At 39.5% G+C, this 24828-nt stretch overlaps 1 protein-coding gene across 1 annotated transcript; it reads left to right on the top strand.

Moving 5' to 3' along the window:
• Positions 1–418: 418 nt before the first annotated feature.
• Positions 419–22953, top strand: ndufs4 (NADH:ubiquinone oxidoreductase subunit S4). The gene is made up of 5 exons (XM_068310544.1): positions 419–555; positions 5907–5985; positions 19765–19937; positions 20185–20258; positions 22764–22953. The coding sequence occupies exons 1-5, from the start codon at positions 473–475 to the stop codon at positions 22865–22867; spliced, it is 513 nt and encodes a 170-aa protein (XP_068166645.1). The 5' UTR covers positions 419–472; the 3' UTR covers positions 22868–22953.
• Positions 22954–24828: the final 1875 nt, after the last annotated feature.

Below are 24828 nucleotides of genomic sequence, written 5' to 3'. Positions count from 1 at the left end.
GATGTTATGTACTAACATGTAAAACAAATAAAGCACTAAAAAAACATAAAAATAGAACTTTTAGTTGATCAATCAGGGTAATTTTAACCCTTTAAACACTCCATAAACAGTGAATGTGCATTTAAATCTGAAATTGCATCACCAAACGTGAATTAAAAAGCTACAATCCGAATTAATATTTTATTCTGATATTCCTATCAATTAAAATGAAAGACACGAGAATAGTTGAGCAATACTTCACAGAGTCGTTTTCAACAGCAAAGGTAAGCAAACCCTTTTTTCTAGTGACTTTCCGTCAGGAGTACTAGCGTTACTACTTGAATATGTCTAGATGTGTGAGGACAAGTCTCTGTCTGTCATACATCCCTATCAGTAGTTCTCATTGGGCGCGTCAGGCCCTCACTTCCGGTCAGCTGACTTCGTCATCCACGTTTGTTCCTCCGCGGTCGCCGTAGTTCCAGTAACAACAATCATGGCGTCCTCAATGTCACTTTTCAACTTGGGACGTCTGTCCGTATTGAATGGAGCTTCCAAACTGGCCATGAATTCTATCAGGTAACTTATTGTTGGGTTACAGTTAGTTTTATATTTGCGCTAGATGCCATGAACCATTGTGTTGGAAACGTGCTGTACAAAAAGGAGGCGGAAGGCCTCATGCCAGCTTGTCATGTTATGTGGATGGCAGCTAGCTAGCGTGAAAGGCAATAAGCATTTATTTTATAAAAGCTGTTTCGCTTTACGTGACGTATTGTATGGCTTTACACCCTCGGTTATTCAATGTACCTCATATTTAGTATTTAAGGTGTCTCGGGTTGTAGGTAATGTCTGCGTTATTACGTGTCCTTACAATAATGGGCTACAAAGCTAAATAGCTAAGCATGTCCAACAATACATAAATGTAAACAATGACAGAACGGAATAAAAAGCTACTCAGTGCTGCTCACAACTAGCTCTACATGATATTATTTATATTTGGTGAGTCAATTTGTTAACTCACTTAAATACCTAACTGGAAAGGTCATTATAAATTACTAACTTAGTCCAGATAACACCAGTTACTGCTGCTGAGTACAAGGAAGCTAACAGCTAGTATAGCTACAATTCCAATTTTATGTGTTCTTTTTACTGCATCTTCATTAATCTTAGCTTGGAATATTGCATTTTTGGAAACTTTATACTGTTTTCATATGTATAATGCGTATGATGTGTGTACTGGCTGTCAAAATAGGTTATTTTTAGTCATTAAACCCATTTTAAACGTATGACATCAAGATTCTTTCAAGGGAAGCTGTGTTGCAGAGAGGTGAGTTTAGTTGTTAAAGATACAGAAATCTGAGCAGCTGATGAAGTTTGAACCAGCTGCAGTCTTAATAAGCAAGCCACTGGTTTTCTTTATACACTATCAATCAGCCTACATTATTCATTTTGTAGGACAACAAAAGAAATAATTTTGGAACCTGCATGATACTCCGTAACAGTTTCTTCATACAATAGATAGATAGATAGATATTTTATTAATCCCGGAGGAAATTGTACATATCCACTGCTCAGGCATTACATAACGAATAAATACTGGATAAACACCAGGAGAAAAAGAAACACTGACATCACAGGACATACCACAAGACATACACTACACTAACAGACACATGCAGCATTAACAGGACTTATATACTAAACTATAACTAAAATATAAACAGTATTAAATTAAATTAAATTAAAATATAAACAGTATAAAATTAAAATATAAACAGTATAAAATTAAATCCATCAACCGCGTGCTGACCTCGCCACCTCCCCCTGTTCCTCCTGAGAGAGTCATTGTACGCCCTGATGGCGCGGGGTACGAAGGAGGACCTCAGCCTCTCTGTGGAGGCGCTGTGTGACAGCAGTCTGCCGCTGAAGGTGCTTTTCTGCTGGGAGAAGGTGGTGTGTAGGGGGTGGCTGGTATTGTTCATGATAGCCTTAACTTTAGACATGGTCCTGCTCCCCAGAAGCGTCTCCACAGAGTCCAGGCTCAGACCGACCACTGAGCCCGCTCTACGGATGAGTCTGTTAAGACGATCCATATCTCTCTTCCTGGCCCCGCCACCCCAACACACAATGACGTATGACAGCACACTGGACACTACAGACTGATAGAACATGAGAAGGAGCTTAGGACAAATGTTGAAGGAGGCCAGCCTCCTCAGGAAGTACATCCTGCTCTGCCCCTTCTTGTACACACAGTACGAGTTGAGTGACCAGGCCAGTCTGCTGTCTTAACTGCAGTCCCAGGTACTTAGTTTTCTACCACCTCAACCTCACTGCCCTCGATGATCACTGGCTGTGGAGAAGGGGGTGCCCGCCGGATATCCAGCACCATCTCCTTCGTCTTGGAGACGTTGAGCTGGAGCTGGTTCTGTTGGCACCACTCCACGAAGTCAACCACCAATGCCCTGTATTCCCCCTCATCACCCTCCCAGATACATGCCACTATCGCAGTGTCATCGGAGTACTTCTGTGTGTGGCATGTATCCAAGTTGTGCTTGAAGTCCGATGTGTAGAGGGTGAAGAGAATGGGGGAAAGCACGGTCCCCTGTGGCGCCGCCGTGCTGCTGGTCACCATAGAAGACAAACAGTCCCCCATACGGAGGTACTGGGGTCTGTCCGTTAGGTAGTCCGTAATCCAGCTCACGAGGTAGGGTCCACAGCCAGAGCTCTTATTTATTTCTTATTTTCTTATTTATTCTTATTTAATTTCTTTTCTTATTTATTCTCATTTATTTCTTATTTATCTCTTTATTTATTTCTTATTTTCCATAGCCACAGCTCTTATAGCGGAGCTCTTATTTTATATCTTATGAAAAACAGTAGTGCCTCGAGATACAAGTTTAATCTGTTTTGTTACTGAACATGTAAACCAAAAAGATTTTCCCTATTTTAAATAACTAAAATAATTTTTAACTAATTTCAGCCTTTTGAAAAAGCCACATATCCCCTGTGCATATTTAATTAAATATGTGTTACATAAACAATGATGAAGTATGACAAGAAATGCAAAACTCACAAGAACACACAAGCTACGTCTTCATTCCATGAAAGAGAACAAGATCAGGTCTCAGATAATGTATCCATCCACCAGCTAGCGGTGGTTCCCTGAAGCACCGCTTTGTGTCAGATTTGCTTGTATGTCGAACAAAAATATGGACAGAGAGACAGCTCGTATCTCAATTAACTCGTATGTCAAGCAGCTTGTATCTTGAGGCACTAGTGCATTCCCCATGCTGCTCAAAATCTTGGTCTTTGGTGATGATCATCAAAAGCTTAATCGGTCATCTCTACTCTCATAATCAATGCATTAAAAGTGTTTAATCATTACTTTGAAGATCTCCCAACACATACAGTACACACACACACACACACACACACACACACACACACACACACACACACACACACACACACACACACACACACACACACACACACACACACACACACAAATTACCTTGGTTAATAAGTAGATAATAAAAATGTTTCTGCTTTTCAACATTATTAACTATATAATAGTAGGTCAATGTGTGTGTCATTTGTAGAATTTATAACAGGGGTATTCAATTAAAAGTTACAGAGGTCCAGTTATAAAAATTTCCTCTTAGTAACAGGTCCGAACCCAAGTCCAATTTGTGTCTTATAGCCGGCCCCTATGTCCACATTATCATTTATTATCAATTTTCAATGCAGGACATGTTTAACTGAGTGCACAGCTAGCTCTTTTACCTCACCATAAATAAAAGTAGACCCAGGCAAATAAATATCAAGCCTTTATGTTAGATTGAAGATAACACACAAACATCAGAATTAAAAATAAAGTGCAAAAAGAGTCGAATAATCTTTTTTCTCATAAATTAAAGACATCCCAGCCTAAAGAACTGAAGGCCTACACTTCAAGTAAAAAAAAACATTAACGTTCAGAAAGCATGAATAAAAACGGGCTCTTTCTGGGGAAAAATGCAAACAGACCTTTCTTCATGTGAGAAAGGGGCATGTCGCCTGCCAGTAATTTCCTTGTACACAAGTAACCTTGTACACAAGGTGTGCCTGTGTACAAGGTGTGCCTGTGCACACCTTGTGGTGGTGGTGGTCACCTTGTGGTGGTCTCTGTCATCTGTGGTGAAAGAGACCAGTGGACCAGTGTCAGCATCTCTTTTATTGCTGCATGTATGTCCTCTCGTCTTGTGTGTGTTTCATAGTGGTGTTACACTTAGCAAAGAGCTCCTTATCTTTGTGAAGGAACCTGACACACACACACACACACACACACACACACACACACACACACACACACACACACACACACACACATAAGCTACAACTCATCAATGGCCACAGATATGCATGGTGCTCTCTGAATAGCTGCATCAAGCTGTTAATAGTTCTGTTTGCTGTTGAAGCTGAGTTTTTCCACACATCTCATCTTTCTGTTTTCCCTCAAACAATTTGTCAACAACAGCTTTTAAACACTTATTCACAACTGTCCCATCACTAAAAGATGTTTTATGTTGCCCCAAAATCCACCGTGCCTATAGTGAACATTCGTTTGCATTTTTCTTGGTCATTTTGCCACCAGCTCGGATTTCAGGAGATCATTCTGCGCAAAAGCTCTGTGCTTTGTTTCGTAGTGGCGCTTCAAGTTATTAATTAATTAATTGATGCAACGTGTTCAGACTATTTGAGGTAAAATGGTTTTGAACTGCCTGGCGGAGGAATAAACATAAATTTCATACACTCATTGTTAACCAGCGGTTTTCCTCATTAACCTCCCTTCGTTTGCTGCTATGCTGTCCTCACTCCCTTCCTCTGTGCTCCTGTAGCTGTAAAGTCAGAGCGGTAGCAGCAGCGAGCTGTCTCACTTCGAGGTAGAGGTAAAATTGGGCCTAAAAAATCCAGCCCGACCCGAACCGAGCGCGAGGGTATTAAAGCCCGACCGGAACCGAATGTAATTATTGACATTTTCAGCCCGACCCGAACTGAGCCCTAGTGTATTAAAGCCTGACCTGAACCAAACGTAATTATGGACATTTTGAGCCCGACCCGGCCTGAATTTCGAGCCGGGTCGCCCTGAATCCAAGTATTCGAGCTTAAGATCTTACCTCTACTTTCTGTACGTACGATCGGAAAGGTAAAGTGACAGGAGATAAAGCTGACGCACGGAGGAAACTGAGCAGGTATTGTAGATGGATGTCTCTCATACAGCGCCTTCTCTGTTTTACCTAAATTATTTATTTTATAAAGGTATTCCTTAGTTTAATATCCATAGATCGTTTGAGATACATAATATATAAATATATATTCAAAAAGTTCGGGCCAGGTCGGGCTTGATCATAAGATCTTAAGCCTGAGCCCGAGTCCACAAAAAATCTAGCCCGACCCGACCCGAGCCCGAGGGTTTAAAGCCCGAACGTAATTACTGACTTTTTGAGCCCGACCCGGCCCGAATTTCATTTCGGGTCGGGCCCAAACTCGGGCTCGGGTGTAAGATTTACCTCTACTTCCAGATGCGCTGACAGACAGGGTAAACAAACGATCTGATTGGCTGAACTGAGTGGCGCTATTACCGTACTAACTGGAGTAGCAGTGCCCGCCGTCTGTATCCGGACTGCGATCCGTCATTTGGAGACCCCTGATTTATAATTTAAGGCTGGTCTTTGATTGCTTGAGACAGTTTTGCAAAAAAATTTAATTTTAATAAAAATTCCCAACACATAGCTTATTTTTTTTATTGTCTTCTTGCTCTACTGCTTCCTCCAAAATAGTCAGTTTTGCAAAGCGTTAGATATTTGGATATTTCACCTCTAGTTTTTATTGCGTATGACTTTTGACATGATGTGGTTTGATTCTAATGTCTATCTAATGGTTTGCAGGTCTATAAGCACATCAACATTGAGGCTGGAAGAGAAACAAGGACAGGACACGCAGCTTATTACTGTTGATGAGAAATTGGTAAGGATCCCTCTCCATTCAGTGTGACAGAGATTTCTGTTTGTCTATTCTATAGTCTTCTTGGTATTTTACTGGAAATAGTGTACAAAAGTTCTCCTAATCATCTACCAAAATGAGCTTGTATTAGACAGTAGACTTTTGTAGCAATATTTTGGTAAGGACTGTGACCATTACTTTATGTGTTGCAAATAATTTATGGTAACATGTATATGTGGGATGTGATGGTTGAGTAGCTTCTTCACACCTTTAGCATTTATAACAAGTGGTATTCAAATTTTGTGTTTCATGGAAACTGAAAGTGGAAGATGTTTTTGCATTTGAAGTAACAATTTATATTAGAATTGGAAAAGTAAAAAATGTTACTTACCGGATAAATGTGTCCTTTCTTTAAGTGATGAGGTATAAAATTAGTTTGAATGTGTCTTATAGAAGTCAGTAATACCAAGGTAACCATTCCCTATTTTGGTTAACAAAAAATCTCCTGCCAGTGTGTTGTGGTACTGCTTTTCATTCATAACTAATCTTGATGTCTGTCCACAAAAGGAGTTATAATACAACAGACTTGTCAACCTGTACGCATTTTTTGCTCGTGCTGTGACATAAAAATATGCTGCTAGTACTCTGGTCTTCTGGTGTCACTAAAAATTCTGGTGATGCAGGTGACTCAGTTGTACATGTGCAGTATTTAACATAAAATATGTGCGGCAGCAGTATATTGATCCCCATAGGACTTGGACATGCATGCAAAAACACCTATATAAGCAGCAGGGGCAACACACACACACACACACACACACACACACACACACACACACACACACACACACACACACACAGTTCAAGTGGGGATCATTGACAAAATTATAAGCACAGCACAAATTTGTTTAACTACATTGCCAGTTCTCACTTTGGTCTGATCTACTGTTAAACTAAGACGCAAGTGTAAAAATGCAGTGTTAGAGTCAGATATTCAATTAATAGTCATTTCTGAATTGCTTCCATTCATGTGGTTGTAGTTGAGTCCTAGATTTAACAGTGAGACGGGAAAGGGAAACGGAAAGTTTTCATAAAAAAATGTTTTTGGGCACATTTAAGTAGTGTTTAAAAAAACAGAATATAGTTAATTGTTTACAATCATTTAATCAATGTAAAACCTTGAAATAATAATCGGTATAAAAATGATGTGTAGTCGTCCAGCCAAACAAGAGGTCATTGTATTATGTGTGTCATTACCAGCCATCTCTGCTCAGGCAACCCATCCAGAGATGAAGAGCCTTCATCCCAGCATCCATCGACCATACAGCTTCTTTTTAAGCCAAAGTCAGTTTTTTTGATTCAGAAGTGCAGGTCTGCAGAAATTAGTTGGCCACTAAATACATCCTTTTTCATGAATCAGAGTCAGTTTTAAGCTGTAGGATGCTATCACATGGAACTCTTAAGTGCAGAGGCTCACTTTGTCCACACTTCTTTATCTCTCAAACCCAACATTCTACCTGATATTTCTTTTTCCTGGCCTGCTTGAACTTCAGCCTGGGCAATATGATATCTGTCTTTGCAGAGTTAATTAAGACCTCAGCTAACACATGGCCACCTTTAGTTTCTGCGCTGCCTATTCTGCCCTCCGAAATGGCTCCTGCCATTTTTTGGTCCCTTTGATCTCTGTATAAGCATGCCTCTTTTGTCTATGACACCATATAATCTTCGTTTAGACCACTTCAGGTGGTACATTATGTTTTTGCTACCATATACTGATATACTGCAGAGTCTTGGGGAAAGACCAAGCCACCTTTCCACTGACTAGACTAGAGACAACTAGGTCTTCTTTTTCCTTACAAGCTTTTCAGACACAATGGGTGACAACATCAGTACCATGCAGCTGGTGTGTTTTTATTCTAGACTAGAGCTGATCATTAAACAAATCTTTGGCTGGGTGGAGTTTCTGTCTCGATCCTCTCAGTAGGGGCCACTAAGAGGAAAAGCAGAGGAGAGGCAAAACAGGGCCTCTAAAATCAGGGAGGGGGTGAAAATTTGCATGGAAAAAAGTTTGCGAGACACCCTGAGACTCATGGAAAAGACAGTGGCCACTTCAGTGTTGTTCGGCCACAGAAGTTCTTTGTAGCATGCTGTTGATGGTGATGGCAGGAAGTGCTCTAATGGTTACTCAGACAGACCTAAAAGAGAGGCCCTCTGCTGTTTACAGTACAGTGGTCTCCATCTCACATGGAAGAGGGCAATGAGAGCACGCTGGTCATTCATTAGGATATCAATAAGTGTGAATTGCTTTCTGGTTAGACCAATCAAACAGAGGTCTTGATCCACTGATGTTCTATTTAGTTTGCATGCTGTCCCAGTCCCTCCCTTCAGCAGTTGAGGATATAGTGTTGTGTTGCTTATTCTTAACATTTTTGAATGGCACTTAAACAAGGTTGCATCTTGACCATGTTAAATTATATTTTTATCGTGCAGGAAATCATGTCTCTGCCCTTTGACTCTCCATGTTCTAGGTCTATTTAGGCATTATATTGTGCTTAGGCATTTAGGCAACAACCTGCAGGTCAAATATATGAACTAATCTACTGAAGAGTTTTACAATTTTACTGTAGGATGCAGATATATAAAAAAGGGGTACTATTGTTTCAAGATAGATGACTGTAGGGTCAACCAACTTTACATTTCTGTTGTTCTTTAGCTCATGACTGTGCTCTAGTACACAACCTTCCAATAAGCAAATGTAAAAATAAGTCAAGTCAGATTATTTATATACTGCCAGATCACTACAAGAGCAATCTCAAGGTACTTTCCATGACGAGTAGGACTTTTCATGCTACCGTAACCCAACAATCCCCATAAACAAGCGCTGCCTGTTGACAGAGAGACAGCTTGAGTGGGTTCTGGCTGTTTAAAAAAAATTTTTTTATATTATTGACGTGGTTGTCCCCCTGTAGGAGATACATGATGTAGGAACCATTGCTGACCCAGTTACATTTCTGCTCAGAAATATTAACTTCTGAACACTGATCTCTGAATATTTTTCTATTTGATGTTAACTATTGGTCGAGTTAACAGAGAAACTTAATGGAAATAAAATACGGTAATCAAGCATTTGTGACGTGTTGAACTTTTGATGACCAGGAAGTCAATCAGCACGTCATTCACGGTGCGGTGAAATACCACAGTGGATTAAAGCTGGTTTAGCTTCTACACTCTCCGGGATATAATTCATTCAGCTGAGGTAGAGATATAAAAGTTACATGGTAGTAATACAGTATTTTATTTTGTTTGTGTTGTTTTTTATGTCCTGTAATTGTTTCTGGCAAATCTTAGGGAATAGTACTTTCGTATTTAGAGTAGTACAGCGATATCATTTAAATTGAGATATAATAAATAGTAACTTACAAACAATTCAGCTACGAACAACCTCTCAAAACCAATTGCCTTCCTAGGTTCAGAACTACCTGTATGTCAGTTCTTTTTGGCCATAGCATGTCTCCTTAGCAACCATGTGGCCACATAATTCTCTATTTTAATTTAAAGTAATTTTTCAAGTTAAAATTTATGTTCTTTTTAGGTGAGAGGATTTACTTTGCCTTGTTTTATAGGATATCAAATATCTTTGAGTTTTGGACTGGTTAGCAAATAAAAAACATGTGGATAATTAGTTTTTCTAACTCTCCTCATTTAAATGGTAAGATAAACAGAAAAACCTGCCTGAAGTTCAAACTCTTGTAGTAGTAAAACATTGAAGGCATTGTCTGAATTTCAGAAGTCATGCCAAATGAAAAGACCTGCGTGATGGAGTGCTAGTGTTCCCTAGAGTGCCCATGCCAAACTGCTTTTGCTTGTAATTAGTGTTTGATTAAGCATGCTGGGCAGCTCCCAGGGTCTGGCTGGCTGGCCACTGATACACAGCTTTACACGGAATGTCTATGACCTCTCAGCCAGGCCTTTGCACTGCTGTCTGTGACCTTTTGTAGCAACAACTTTGGTCATAACCTCAGCATTTGCTCCAGCGTATCATAAGACAATAACGCCCACCTATGCCTGTGATCCTCTACAGCAGCTTCAGTCAGAGCCAGGTACAGCCCCTCACTACATAAATACAAGACTGTAACCTTAAAGTGCTAGTGAAGTTTTGTTATAGAGTTCTCCAAAGGTACAAGGGTTTTATGAGACTAAGGACAGTTATTACAGTATGAGAAATTGAGTGAGCGGAAGACGGGTAGAGGGAAAGAGTATTAATTGGTAGAGCCATGTGATACTTAGTTCGCTTGGTTGAAATCTTTGGCTTTCCTGCAAATTTAGACCATAGTACTTGCTTGGCAAGTCTTGTCACATCTGGACAAAAGATGTGAGGTTTGATTCCAGTAAGTTAGTTGACTCTAAAGGTAGGTTGTTGGTTGTTTTTAAAAGATCCAAATTGAAATCAGATTGAAGAATCCTGAACTTCTCAGTCTAAGTGCATCCTCTTGAGATATCAGAAAAATTCCTCAATACAGAGATCACTCCAAAGAAACTAGTTGTGCAATATCATCTCAGTGCTGTAGAATAGGGCACCTCAGATGGTTTTTGTGATGTTTGACAACAAATTTCTGCAGAACTGAATGTTTGTTTGAGAATTTTGATATAAAGAGTAGCCTCACAGTGCAGCCCCAAAATGGTATTTGATTTCATATTTTGAAATACGTAGTTAGAAAACTAGTGTGCAGAACAACGAACGATAAAAAATCAGCCCTCTCAACTGTATGTGAATAATTAACACAAGCAGTTTAAAGATTACACTGGAGGTGTGTATACACTCCCAGCTTTTATCCTCAGACACAAATGGACCTACAATGAAAAAGACCACATTAACTGCCCCCCCCATCTTCCTCTCCTGCCCATCCTCCATCCCTTTCACTTAGACAACTTAAGTGTCTGTTTTGTGCAGTTGACCTCAATGGGTTTATGCAAAAAATGTGACAGCTTAAGTTTGGAGTGTTGCATCAGAGGATGTTGGTCTTTTGAAGAGTGCCAGACAAGAGGTTTTATTATACATCTTTTAGTTACAAGTGTTCAGTTCGTTAACACTCTTCCATCGATCAAGCCTTTTAAATGGCCTCCATTATTTGCAGTGCTGGGTATTTATAGGAAGTGTGTGGATACAAAAAAACAAAACTCCTCGTGTGTATGTATTCTGACACTGTAAGCTATCTTTTCTTTTTTTTTTGAAGTTTTGAGTATTTTTGGTGTCATACACAATCATTAAATTGTATTTTTTAGCATAGGGTATACAGCTGGAATATTAATACATTCGAAGTTTTTGTAATAGATTGATTGTGTAAGTAAATTTATAATGCAAGAATATGTGAGTGTTGAGCTTAGTCGGTATAGCGTGCTCCCTGTATAATGACGTTTCAATTCCCCAGTGGAGGCTAAGGATTCAAATCCAGCGTATAGCTCTCTGTGGGATGTCCTCCCCTCATGGGTCTCCCCATTTTCTGTATCCTCATCAGCTATCCACAAATAAGAATTACGAAAAGATTGAAAAAGCCAGAAAATCTCTTTCCAGCTCAATTCATGTGAATATTTTGTTATTTTTAGTTATGGATGATGTTATGCTCCATATTTATTTGATCTTCTATAGGGATTCCCAAAATAAATTATAATGTATACATTATCAGCTTGTAAAAGTGATTACTAATAAAAATAGTTTCATTGAAAGCATCTTTCCAATCCAGGTAAATCGGTGGCAATACGCACACGCACACGCACGCGCACGCACACACACACACACACACACACACAGTGGCTTGCAAAAGTATACAGCCCCCCCAAGCCTTTTTGACATTTTGCCACATTTCAAGCTTCAAACTTAAAGATAACAAACTGAAAGTATTTTTCTACAATCAACAACATGTGAGACACAATTGTGAAGTGGAACCAAATATATTCAACATTTTATATTGTGTTTAGAAATAAAAAACTGAAAAGTGCGATGTGCAAATGTGAGACCAAATGACACACTTGTGCACTCTGTTTGTCATTGTTGTCATTTAGGTCAACACTGGATCATTCAGAAGTCATCAGGGAACTTCTGGAGTCGGTTAGCTGAGCTGAGAGAACAGGGGGCCAATATTTTTGCACATCGTACTTTTCAGTTTTTTATTTCTAAACAGTTTTTTATTTCTAAACACAATATAAAATGTTGAATAAATTTGGTTCCACTTCATGATTGTGTCTCACATGTTGTTGATTCTTGAAAAATATTTAAGTTTGTTATCTTTAAGTTTGAAGCCTGAAATGTGGCAAAATGTCAAAAAAATTCTTGGAGGGGCTGAATACTTTTGCAAGCCACTGTAGATACAGTATACACACACACACACACACACACACACACACACACACACACACACACACACACACACACACACACACACACACACACACACACACACACACACACACACACACACACACACACACACACACACACACCATACTGTTTGATTTAAGTGAATAAAAAATAAACGAGAAGAACGAAGACAGCAGATTGTTCTGCTCATGACTTCAAGCTTTCAAAGGCACAGTCATTTTGTACAGTTAAATGAAACTTTCCTTCACCATCTTTACCATCAGGTGTGCATGAACTGTCATTAGGTTTTGACCATTTGTATTGACCATAAGAGGTAGATAATTAAAGGTCACAGTATCATGGCTGTGGGTCAGATATTTTTGATGTCACCATAAGCTTTAAGAAGATTTAATGGTAATATTTTGGGATTTGCCGACCATTTCTATAGACCTAACGATGCATCAGTTTAGATGAGAAACTGTAGATAAGGTTGATAATTAAAGCATTAATGGGCTTCTCTAAATAACATGTACTAACTTTGTATAGCTTTAGGCCTGCTACCAATGGTTGTTTTGATTTTAAATTAAATAATTGACTTATTATTATTGTTTTTTGATTAATCCTTTATATAGATAGAAAGCTCCTTCATTGGTCTAATGCGGGAAATTTGCACAATTGTCAAATAATCTGGGGAGTAAGGGGGGAGTAATTCGTATAACTTTTCTTCTGATTAACTATTTAAAGCCCACAGACATTCAGGCAGAAAAGATGTAAGAGAAAAAGATCAAATTTTTCTTGTTTAATAAATTCACAAAAGTTCTAGATTATTTCTTTATCACATTGCTAATTAAAAATAATAAACCAGCTGTCTTTGAGATGCTGGGGAACAGACAGTCAAGAATATCTGCATTTGATAGATGTAAATATGTAGACAAGACCACTATCTGTCCAGTCTTCACCAGCATGTGTAACGGGAGATTTGAAATGACCCTCAAGCCAGCTGCTCTCTGTTCTCCTGTGCTGAACCACTTTCACTGTGAGCGAGCAACATATTTGTTTCTATTAGATACACAACCACTCTGTAATTGGAACACTTTCTCCACTTCAAAGATATCTGAAGGTGGGAACTGGCAGAGGTGATGAGTGAGGCTCTTGGTCTGGGTGTGGAGTTGGCAGTGAATGGTCAGTGATTGATTATACTTTTATTGCATCTGCTCAAACTGGTTTTGATTGAAACTTGGGTCTGTAGACCTTTCCAAAATTTTCAAAGATCCTAAAAATCCCCACTATCCATTTGGGATGGTCTAGATGTTCTGTTATGTCTCATAAGCAGTACAAACTCAAAGATATTCCTTTTCCAGTTATATAAAAACACCAAATCCTCATATTTGAGTAGTTGGAACTGGAAAACATTTGCTGTATATATTTATTAATTGTTTGAATTTAATGATTCAGCTAAATGATTAGTTTGTCCTCAGTTATGAATGATTTTGTCCTACTACGAATGAGTGTTTTAAAAGTTCTTTTCAAAACAACTAATATTTGAACTCTCCAGTATCATTTTACCAACAGATGTTCTTTTTTATGGTTCATGTTAAGTCTAAAATAATGCTGTTTTTTCCTGACAAAACACAAAGGGAGTATCAAGTGCTTGAGTGAAAAAGACAGGGCTACTCAGTTCAGTTCCTTCAAGTGAATGAACATTAAATTCACTTGAAGAGATATAAAAATCAGGACCTGGTCTGATATTCATATCTCTTTTTGAGTCCATGTACATTCAGCCCAATTCCACGACATGTCCACTGTGGACCACCGTACAGATTTGATATGCATCAAGCCAACTTGTTTAAACATTCATATGATTTTTGTTTCTTTACTCGATCATTTTGTTGCATCTTATTACCAGTTCTCCATATTTAGAGATGTTCTCTGGTTGTCAAAACGCATTTAACTGCAGGAAATGTACGTGGAATTTTCACCTGCAAATCATCTGACAGATGTGTGAAGTGATACAGCCTCCATGGATGCTGAAAATTCACTGGAAAACACATACAGCTGTAGAGAAAAATGTTGTCTCTTAATCTGGTTTTTGCCCACCACATGTCCAGCTTTTTTCAATGATTCATTTTAGTGTGTCTTTTATGATTCTCAACAGCTGCCTGGTTTTATACAATGAGCCAATTATAACTTTATGGATGAGGCTAAGAACCTCCTGTGCCAGAAATAGAAAAATGCCAACAGCAATGTTGATAGTTTTGGGCAGACTTGAATGTCGTAAGCCAAGCTACCAGTTAGCCTACAGTAAACTTATTCTCCTTTCGGCTTTTCCCTTCAGGGGTTGCCACTGTGAATCAGTTGCCTCCATCTAACCCTTACTTCTGCATCCTCTTCTCTCACACCAAATACTTTCATGTCCTCTTTCACTACATCCATAAACCTCCTCTTTGGTCTTCCTCTAGATCTCCTGCCTGGCAGTTCAAAACTCAGCATCCTTCTACCAATGAATTCACTATCTCTCCTCTGGACATATCCAAACCATCTCAGTCTGGCCTCTCTGACTTTATCTCCAAAACCTCTAACATGTGCTGTCCCTCTGATGTACTCATTCCTGATCCTATCCTTCCTGGTCACTCCCAGAGAGAACCTCAGCATCTTCATCTCTGCTACCTCCAGCTCTGCCTCCTGTCTTTTCCTCAGTGACACTGTCTCTAGACCAAACAACATCGCTGGTCTCACCAAAGTTTTGTACACCTTTCCTTTCATTTTAGCTGAAACTCTTCTATCACACATCACACCTGACACTTTTTTCCACCCGTTCCATCCTGCCTGTACACGCTTCTGCACCTCTTTTCCTCACTCTTCATTACTCTGGACTGTTGACCCCAAATACTTAAAATCCTCCACCTTCTTGATTCTTGATCTCTTCTACCTGTAACCTCACTCTTCCACTTGGGTCCTTCTCATTCACACACATGTACTCTGTCTTACTGCGGCTAACCTTCATTCCTCTCCTTTCCAGGACAAACCTACACCTCTATAGCTTCTCCTCCTACATTAAACAAAGCTTCACAATGTTCAGGCTGCCTTCTGGACAAATGTTATGAGCTATACTAACAAAGCAGAAGTAATCTGGTCTCATTTCACAAAGTGAAATGTAGTTCTTAAGCGGTAGAAAAATACTTGATTGTGACTCCCCCAGCTCATCTCTGTCCTCAGACATACAGTATGTCTGTCCAGTAAAAACAATTTTCTGTTTTTGTGGGCTACACCAGTGATGTGTCTTTACAGAGAGAAAATATAAACCAAAAACACGGAGCATTGAAATAATGGTTTGTTAGTAGCTATTTTCTCACAATGTCAGTATTTTTTCTGTTGTTGGTTTTCAATATTTAGTTGTGGAGATAAAGTTTTTAGGGTCTAAGAGAACATGGTTTGCATTTCAGCATGCAAATGTAAAATGTCTTCCTCTGGACCGTCATACACTGTCTGCGTCTTGTCTGGTTAATTTCAGTTCCAATCTTAGTTCACAAAATGTCAGCATGTTCCTTCCATTCATTCCTTTGAATGAAATCAGTTCCATTTTTCCATCTGATTATATGTATTTATTATATCTTATTTGTATGCATGAGACTGAATACAGTATATTTTCTCATGTTTTGACTTTCACACTGATAGTCCTTTCACTCTTTACTTTTTGATATGTTGTTATTGCCCTCAGTTTTAACCACTTGAGTATATCAAGTGCTTTGAACATTGTCTTCCATTCTAGGTCTCTGGTGGAGCATTAGGGGCACCAGCTTTCAACATTCTGGTGGACCCAGTGGCCCCACGGTGACAAGCCCCTGCGCTCTTTATTTGGCACGTAGCCTGGAGGTGTCAGAAATATCGACACGCTTTCACGTGACGGAGACTTTGCCAGCCCTTTTCCCCCTTTCTTAAGCCCGTTTTTCTGTCTGCCCAGCCAGGTATTGAAGGGCCCCATGAAGGCCCTGTGAATAGTGTCAAACTTGATAGTTCTCATTTTGCTTCCTGTACATGGCAGAAGAAAAAGTGCCCACCGTGTGGGTTTTCCTTTTGTGATGGCCCTCTCTAGTCTTCCTGGGAACACACCACATTCCAGCCACAATCATTCCCTTTGTGAATCCGGGTATTGTGGGTGAGCCTGTTATGGCGATAACCCTGCTAGCTTTGAGTGTAATGCATGCAAGTATCACTGAAGTCTAGACTCGTAGTTTTTCAAACATTGCCAGATAATGAGCAGAGTGTTTTCACTGACTTGGCAGAGCTTTTGTTTTGACACATCCTCCCTCATTCATGAAGGACCTTTTGTGCTCATCCATACCAAAGATGTGATTTAAGGTCTGCTACATCTGGACAAATTATTGCACCAGCACCAGTTTACCATACATGGGCCTCCTGTTAGTTATGGTTTATGTAACATACATAGGCGTAACCATAGTCTGGCCTGCTAATCCCAAGGGTATAATTTCAAGTGTGTCTTGAAGTGGGATTGTCATGCTTCTACCTCACAGAAGAAACCCAACATGTTTTGAAGAGCAAATTTGATTAACCTCAATTTAGAAAGTGATTGTGGAGGTGGTGTCTTTCTTTTGATTCACAGCCATCACTGGTTAGGGTTCACTGCGTACAATGTATTTCACCCTTTTGTGTATTTTCTCCCAAAACGCCCAGTGAGTTATTTTTTGCACCAAGGGTAGAGTACAGATTTTCAGATAGTTATCCAACTACAATTTTCACACCTTGCAGGAAACAGCACCTTGACTATATTTAATAACCTGTTGCAGATTCCGAATTGAGAAAAAAGCCTGACCTCTTGTTTTGGTGCTCTCTCACACCGTCTTAATAGTTATTGTGTCATGAATCATTCACTATTACCCCCCTTTGGGTGAAGTGAACATGTTTTCTTCCACTCTGTGACAAGAAGGAATTGTTAAGGTTAAGTAGATAGGGCAGCCGGAAATAATTACCAAGCACTTGTGAAGTTTTTCCCCCTTCATTGCTTGTCTTCTCTCCTTCTTTTGAAAGTGCAGGTCTTTTTTATGAATTTATTCAGACAGATCTTTCTTCTGAGCACAATCAAAGATGTTTTACTGAAATGAGTAGTATTTTAGTAGTTGGAACATTTACTTACCAGGTCTAAATACCATTGGAACCTCCTTTGCCAATGGAAAGGCGGCTTTTTGTGTGGAGTTCATGCAAAGTGACCCCCTCTCTACAAATCATTTGGCAGATGACAGACAATGATGAAAATTTGATTCTTTGAAGTTGTAATGGCCATTGAAATGTGTAAAATTCTTGTATTGAAAGAAGAGCACCCTGGAAAACCCTCAGTCTTGGGTGGCTGGTGCCTGCACGCTGGGAGGTTCGTCTGTGTTTTGTCGCCGACTTCCCTTTGCTTGTTTGCTAATTCCCTGAAGAATTGGACCAGATCCTCGATAGGAGCTTGAAGGGGCTCCAGTTGCTCAGGAATATGCATTTGGTACACTCAAAGGCCCCTCCTCCTTTTGTTGCACTGGCCTACTTTCGGATGGTCTGGAATGAATCACTGCTAGTATTAGGCATTAATTTCATCCATCTCCAAGAAGACAAATTACATAAAAATAGTTGTTTCTTTTATTCAAAGAAAATATTGTTTTAATAGTGCAGACCTCTTCACCTTTCCTTCCATTAATTTTACTTTCTTTTCCTAAAGCAGCAGTTCAAATATTCTAATATTGTCCACACATTGAAATTTTACTCAGCCTATTAAATCAGTTTATAAAAACAGAATATAAATCAATGAAATAAATGTGCACAGTAAAGACTCATGTGGCTGTTGCTTTTGGCAGACATTAAAAATGCCCACAAAATAAGTATGAGATCACGGAATCAAAAATGCAATCCAGACATGGAGTTTGACTTTATTTTACAGTGTCTATAAAATGCGCTCGCGCCTCTCTGAAGATTTCTTTGAACTTTTTTTGTTAAATATTTAAAACAAACAAAAACTATCACAAATTAATGAAGAAAAAAATAAATAAAACAAAAGACTTTTTATTTTTACGGTGTGAAGTGGTTTTTATAGCAGCTGAATATTTTTTTTTGACACCGTGTTCTTTCCATCAGACCATAACACAGCATATTTGAACACCTACGGCCTAACTTTTTGATCACCTTTCTCAACAAATAAAAACACTAAATTTGGAAGAAAAGAAATAGGGATCAATCCCTAAGTCAGAAATGACCGGTCCTGGGAGACTGCTGGCTGATCTGCAGCCAGCAAACATGTCAACTAGTTGTCCACATGGTAAAAAAATCCCCAAAACAAACATGTGGGAAGCTTTGACTGCTTTTGGGTTAATTTTGTCATTGTTGTCGATCTCATCTACACTGCACTGACTCGTAAGTTTGGACACATTGTCTAGTTTTCTTTGCATGTTTGTTAACCGGTATACATGGCTTGTACCATGCGTCTACTGTTGGGGTGTGTTACTTTACATACAGGTAGTCCTCAACATACGAACACAATTGGTTCCAAGAGGTTGTTGGTAAGTTGAATTGGTTTAAGTTGTTATTTATTCAATTTCAAAATACAATCGTCATTTGAGGTCATTTAAATCCCACTGCTACTCTCAATATGAAACTAATATTCTCTAAGACTTAACAATTACAGAACATAAAAACAGCAAATGTCAGACTCTTAAAATCACTAGAAAACCGTGAAAAGGACATAATATCAAGTTACTGTACAAAAAATAATAACATTTATCAAAATAAAATATGTACATACTGTTCCAACATCTACCGTTAAGTATCACTTAATCGTTTTGAGTTCACATGAGTTTTTGGTATAATTTTGCTCCTTATAATTAAATCCCTGAGTAAACAAGAAGAAAACACTTCAGGAAATTCTCGACCAGTTTTTAACTGCATCCAAACAACGACAGTCAGAGTCAGCTGTTGATGTTGATGATCCACTCGTGTGGTTTTGCAGCATGTAGCAAAGGAAGAGGAGGAGGAGGGGGGAGTTATTGCTGGTCAAAGTCAGAGTTGTCATCAGACAGATGGTCACCACTATCACTATCTTCACTATCCTTTGCTTTATCATCCATGATAAACAGTGAAGTATCCGCAGTATGAAGCCTGATTCTGTGAGATCCTCACAGAGATACCGTCAAACAAAAGCAAGAGGGGGAGATGAGTGTTGAAGATGCGTGATCGCAGCAGTGCTGCTCGACGGGGGTTGTGGTAGAAAGAGGAACTGCAGGACAATAGTTGGTTATGGCTGCGCGCGTTTGTTTGTAATTTGAATGATTGTAAGTCATTCAAAATTACAAGTATTACAAGTATTTTGTGACTACCTGTACTTCACATCCATAGAAAGTAGTACTCATTTAATTACAGCATCTAGGTTCTTATTTCTTGGATATCTGCTTTCTACCCCACAGGACATCACCAAATTGACGGGGGTCCCAGAGGAGCACATCAAGACACGTAAAGTTCATATATTTGTGCCCACCAAGACGGCCATGCAGTCAGGAGTCAACAGCACTAAGAAGTGGAAGATCGACTTTGATACCAGAGAGCGTTGGGAGAACCCGCTGATGGGCTGGGCGTCAACGTAAGAACCTCTCTTTATTTGCTCATCTCTGCAGCACACGCAAGGAAACCACATTCTAATGTCATTGTCACAATAAGGCAAATTCAAAATGTGTTTTTGCTCCAAGTTAAGTTGAAGACTACAGCCCAAATCACGAATGGAGTTCAAGGAAATGTACAAAATGCACACACATCTTTGATCATAAAATATTTAAATCTGTTTTCTAAAATTCCAACCGTGTAGCTAACAGACGTTTCCTGCCTTCCAGTGCTGATCCCCTATCCAACTTGGTGCTCTCCTTCTCCTCCAAAGAGGATGCCATCGCTTTTGCTGAGAAAAATGGTATAAAAATTTTTTTTTATCAAAATGTGACCGTGAATGCAATGACCGCTAATCGTGATGATGATTTTAATGACAATACGCAAGTAAATTCAAAGATTTTTCAAAGATTTTAATAACATATGTCTTTACTATTTTTCATTTTCTGGTATTATTTAAGCTGTTATGAAAATTAGTATAGTAATGGAATGTTTATTGGTTGCAATTTTCTGTTGCACTGGCTATGTCATATCTAGTTAGTTCACAGTTAGTTCAAATCAAATCAATGAAATCAAATATACCTAATTGATCCTGAAGGAATTCATAAAATTACACATAACCATCATATAACTGACAACTTTCAAATGTTTTTAATACATGGTGTAATTTTAAACTGTAAATGTAAACTACATAATGAACAAGTATAACTTTATAAACCAGACATGAAGTTTTCTGAATGCAGCAGCTCAGTTTAAAGTTACTACAGTAATCAGATTTCTGAGGCGTCTCACAGGTACCGTCATTCTCTCATTGTTTCAGTGATTTTTAAAAAAAAATTCTCACAAATGTTTGACCCATTCAGGTCAGGCCATCAACAAGAGTTTCTTGAGAACTGACTTTATTAATATTGGTGTATGAAATCACACTAATGTGTTATGTGTGTGCTCAGTTGTTACTCACATTACACAATAATGTCAGTTAATACACTGTTCGGTTATAGTCTTGACATCTATTTCTAAAACTGACTTATGACGAAATAAAAATAAATATATACAGGTAATTCAAAGTGGTGCTTTTGTATGATAAAACATGTGTAGGTCTTGAGTCGGTCTCTGTTGTGTGAACACATGACTTGCTCACAGCCAGCATGAAGAAAGACAGTACCTCAAGACAGGACAGGTCTTTTCTGAACAGGAACAGCTGATTGACCAATGATAGGTCTGTAGGCGGAGCCTCTTTGTATGTTGGTCTGTGATCTCATACAGAAGATGATCTCAAGCTGAGCAACCAAAGTCACCATGGCAAAATTATGTTAGGAGCAAACATGTGTAATGTTGAGAACCCAAGATTTACCTGGAGTTACCTCACTAACATTAAGCCCAGGACAGTTTTCAGATGTGTGTGTGTGTGTGTCTGTGTCTGTGTGTGGTGCCCCTGCTGCTTATATAGGTGTTTTTGCATGCATGTCCAAGTCTGTGGGGAGCTCTACCAACAATGTGATAGGAACTATCAATTAAAGGTGTGAGGCTTTACTGCTAGACCACTTCCCCTCAAATAACAGCCACAGCTATGTCTTTCTGCTTCACTTTGTTTTTTGCAAGCTGTATATTTGTTTTTGTTTGCTATCCCAGCATTGAATCCGCGTTTAGTTCTGGACATTCTTAACTGAACCGTGATTCTTACCAGTGTTCTAACAGGAAAGCTCAAAGCAGATGTCACTACTTTTAGTGGATTTTGTGGAATAAAACATTTAAAAGAAAAATTTTTGCCAGATGGGTGACCCAGGGGACAAACCTTAATAAATTAGATCCGCAGCCCAAATTATGTCAGTTTAATGCTTTTCTGTCATCAAAAAGTTTGGCATCCAATTTTATAAGTCTCTATTACACAATCTGCTCAAGGCGAGGCATTTTTTTGTGCGTCATTGTTTTACATAAACGACACAAGGATGTAATGAGGGGGGCATTGTTGTTCTGCCTCTGTGGCAGCAGTGGGGGTAGAAAAAGCATCTGTGTGAGCCAGAAAGAAACGATGACAATGATGTCAAGAAGTCAGTTTTATGGATGAAGCACCAAAACCAAATGTTATAACAAGGCGCTTTCTGAGCATATTGTGTGACCCAACAGTGGGAGATTAAAAAGCAGCTAGTAGCAGCTAGCAGCTAATTTGTAGTAGAAAAACAGCAAACCATGTCTTGAAATTGGAGAGACAGCATGACGTCTTAGGCTGGCTCCTAAAAGCTGTGTGATTTTGAAGCCCTGTGTAAAACCGCTGATGGATCACAGGTGTACAGTTAGCAAACTGAATTCTTAGAACCTGCTTAATCAAAGGTTGTAATTGCAGCATTTTTTATGAGCTAATCAATTAAGCAAACCAAAATCTCTCTTAATGATTCACCTGGATTGTCATCAGCTGACAGTCGTAAAACAGCACCTGTTAGGAGACCGTTTCGCTTAAAGCGACTTGATGACCTCGTAACGTATCAAGTAAACAAAGGTGAAGAGAATATAGCTGATCAATCAACGATTAAATCCAGTCCTTGGTCAGTTAAACACACGTCGATGTCGTCTCCTGCGGAACAGAAACTTCTTTTCACTCAGTGAACTGAACCATCTGGGAGAGTTTGTTGAAACTAAGCAAAGGAAACTGGCTTACTCTGTTTATTGCACCATGAAAGTGATTAGTGAAGTTTTGACTACACACAGCCTGCCGATGTCTCCAAAACACCTCATTGTGGTTGGATCTCAGCCAAAGTGAACATACGTGACGCTCTCGCCCCCCATCACTTACCTCGTGTTTGTCCTTCAGGTTGGAGCTACGAAATCACAGAAAGGAGGTCCTCCAAACCCCGGGTGAAGTCTTACGGAGCAAACTTCTCCTGGAACAAGAGAACCAGGAGGTCCGCTAAGTAAACTGAAGACACCCATCTGTTGGCTGGACTTCAGTCTGTCCCGCTGCAGACCTGTATCATTCTTGTCAATAAATGCTTCATTATATACGTGTGACCCAAACATTTGGGTGATTATCGCTTTTTTCTTCAACATTCACCTCATTACTGACTACCAAATGTAGTCCACTCAGTTAATGAAGTGTTTGTGTTCTGAGTCAGGTTGTACAACAGGAAAACAAAAGGGGAACATATTATTACAATTAAAACCAGTTTAAACACAGGGATAAATATATCTGTAGGCCAAAGCCAGTGACATTTTTCCAGCATGAGTGTTTTTTTCCATGCCAATACCTGGAATGTTTCAGCATTTGGAAGGCCTCACAGCAATTGTGTTCTTCCTGAAACCTACATTAACATGTGATTTTGATTTTGTTAACGTTCATTAGGATGTACTGGAAGTTTTTAAGTTAAGGGACAACAGTTAGTAATTATAAAGTAATAATCAGGAAATATTTTAATGAATTTGTTTTGGCTTATAAAATGGAACAAAAGGGGGAAATAATTGTGTCACAATTTCATGAAGCTAAACTGGTTTACTGCTCTGTTTACCAGAGAGAAGCAGCAGATCTTCACACGAGAGAAACTAGAACTCATTTTCACCCACTCATCTCACACTAATTCAACTTTTTTGGAGCTCTTTTTTATACAATCGTAAAAAACAATAACATGTCGGCTCTTTTGGGTGGGCCAGATTTATAGTTTAATTCCAAATGGTGAAGAAAATGGTGAGTGAGTTTAATGCGAAGGACGAACTGATAAAAATAAAAGTTATTCTTCTGAGTCTCCCTGGCGGCGGTGGCTCAGCGGTAAAGCGGTTCATCCACTGTTCCAAGATTGGCAGTTCGTTCCCGCTCCTGCCCCCAAAAAAAGTCACACCCGCGGTGTGAGCTGACAGTGGGAGGCGTCAGTTCACCTCCGGAGCACTGCCGAGGTGCCATTGAGCAAGGCTCCATCCCCCTTTACAAGTTGCTCATTTGGGCGAACCATGAAGGAGCTGTCCACAACTCTCCCTCCCCCTGCATGCATACAGGTCCCCTGTGTGTGTGTGTGTTAGTGTGTTCAGGGCCTGTACACACATATATACTTTATTTGCATGATTCATTCAACTAACTAGAGTGTGCCACTCATTTCCCTTCAGGGATGAAATCAACATATAAAATAAAAATAGAAAAGAAACGAACTTTACGGTGTGTTGCTGTCAGAACATCAGAACAGGCCTTCACAGTCAGCGTTGTTCTCGTTTGTGGTCTTTGTGTTGTTCCTCTCAGCCAAACTGCGTGACTGCGCTGACATTCACACACAATCATGGGCGCATAATTGGTTCAGCCCTTTTGTTAATTAACGCCTGCATCGCAAATCATTAACGTGGTGCTCACCATTTATTTGGCTGTCGCTCGTCACTTCAAAAGAGCCGCTCAGATACGAGCGTGATGGTCCGCCTGAACGTTTGGAATCCCCAGCTGGGAAAAAAAATCCTCTTGGCACGACTCGGTATTATAAAAAGTTGAAAGCATTCCATTCGTTTTGGCCTATAAGCACCATGATGTATGTGGAATGAAGATGGTTCTAACTGAACGTCAGCAGGAAGACTGCTGCCACCAGTCAGGACACACACACACACACACACACACACACACACACACACACACACACACACACACACACACACACACACACACACACACACACACACACACACACACACACACACACACACACACACACACACACACACACACACACACACACACACACACAGTGTTTCTAACAGTTTGATGGAGGTAAAAACTTGGCTGCCGTTGGTGGAGGAAGACTCATCACTGTTTGGTCTTTTCCAGAACTGATCCAAATCATCCCAGTTTGTTTCAACAGAACCTTCTGCAACACAGCATCTAAACACTGAAGTGGTGCCGTCGGCTGTTT

The sequence above is a fragment of the Antennarius striatus genome, chromosome 3, assembly GCF_040054535.1.
Source record: "Antennarius striatus isolate MH-2024 chromosome 3, ASM4005453v1, whole genome shotgun sequence".
In the NCBI taxonomy this organism is placed as follows: domain Eukaryota; kingdom Metazoa; phylum Chordata; class Actinopteri; order Lophiiformes; family Antennariidae; genus Antennarius; species Antennarius striatus.
The sequence above is the reverse complement of the archived record's forward strand: the minus strand, read 5'-3'. Positions and strand labels throughout refer to the sequence as shown.

Coding starts and splice junctions, on each gene's coding strand:
- ndufs4 (XM_068310544.1), top strand. CDS start 473: ATGGCGTCCTCAATGTCACTTTTCAACTTGGGACGTCTGTCCGTATTG. Junction 5,986..19,764: donor TTACTGTTGATGAGAAATTG/GTAAGGATCCCT, acceptor TCTACCCCACAG/GACATCACCAAATTGACGGG. Junction 20,259..22,763: donor CGCTTTTGCTGAGAAAAATG/GTATAAAAATTT, acceptor TTTGTCCTTCAG/GTTGGAGCTACGAAATCACA.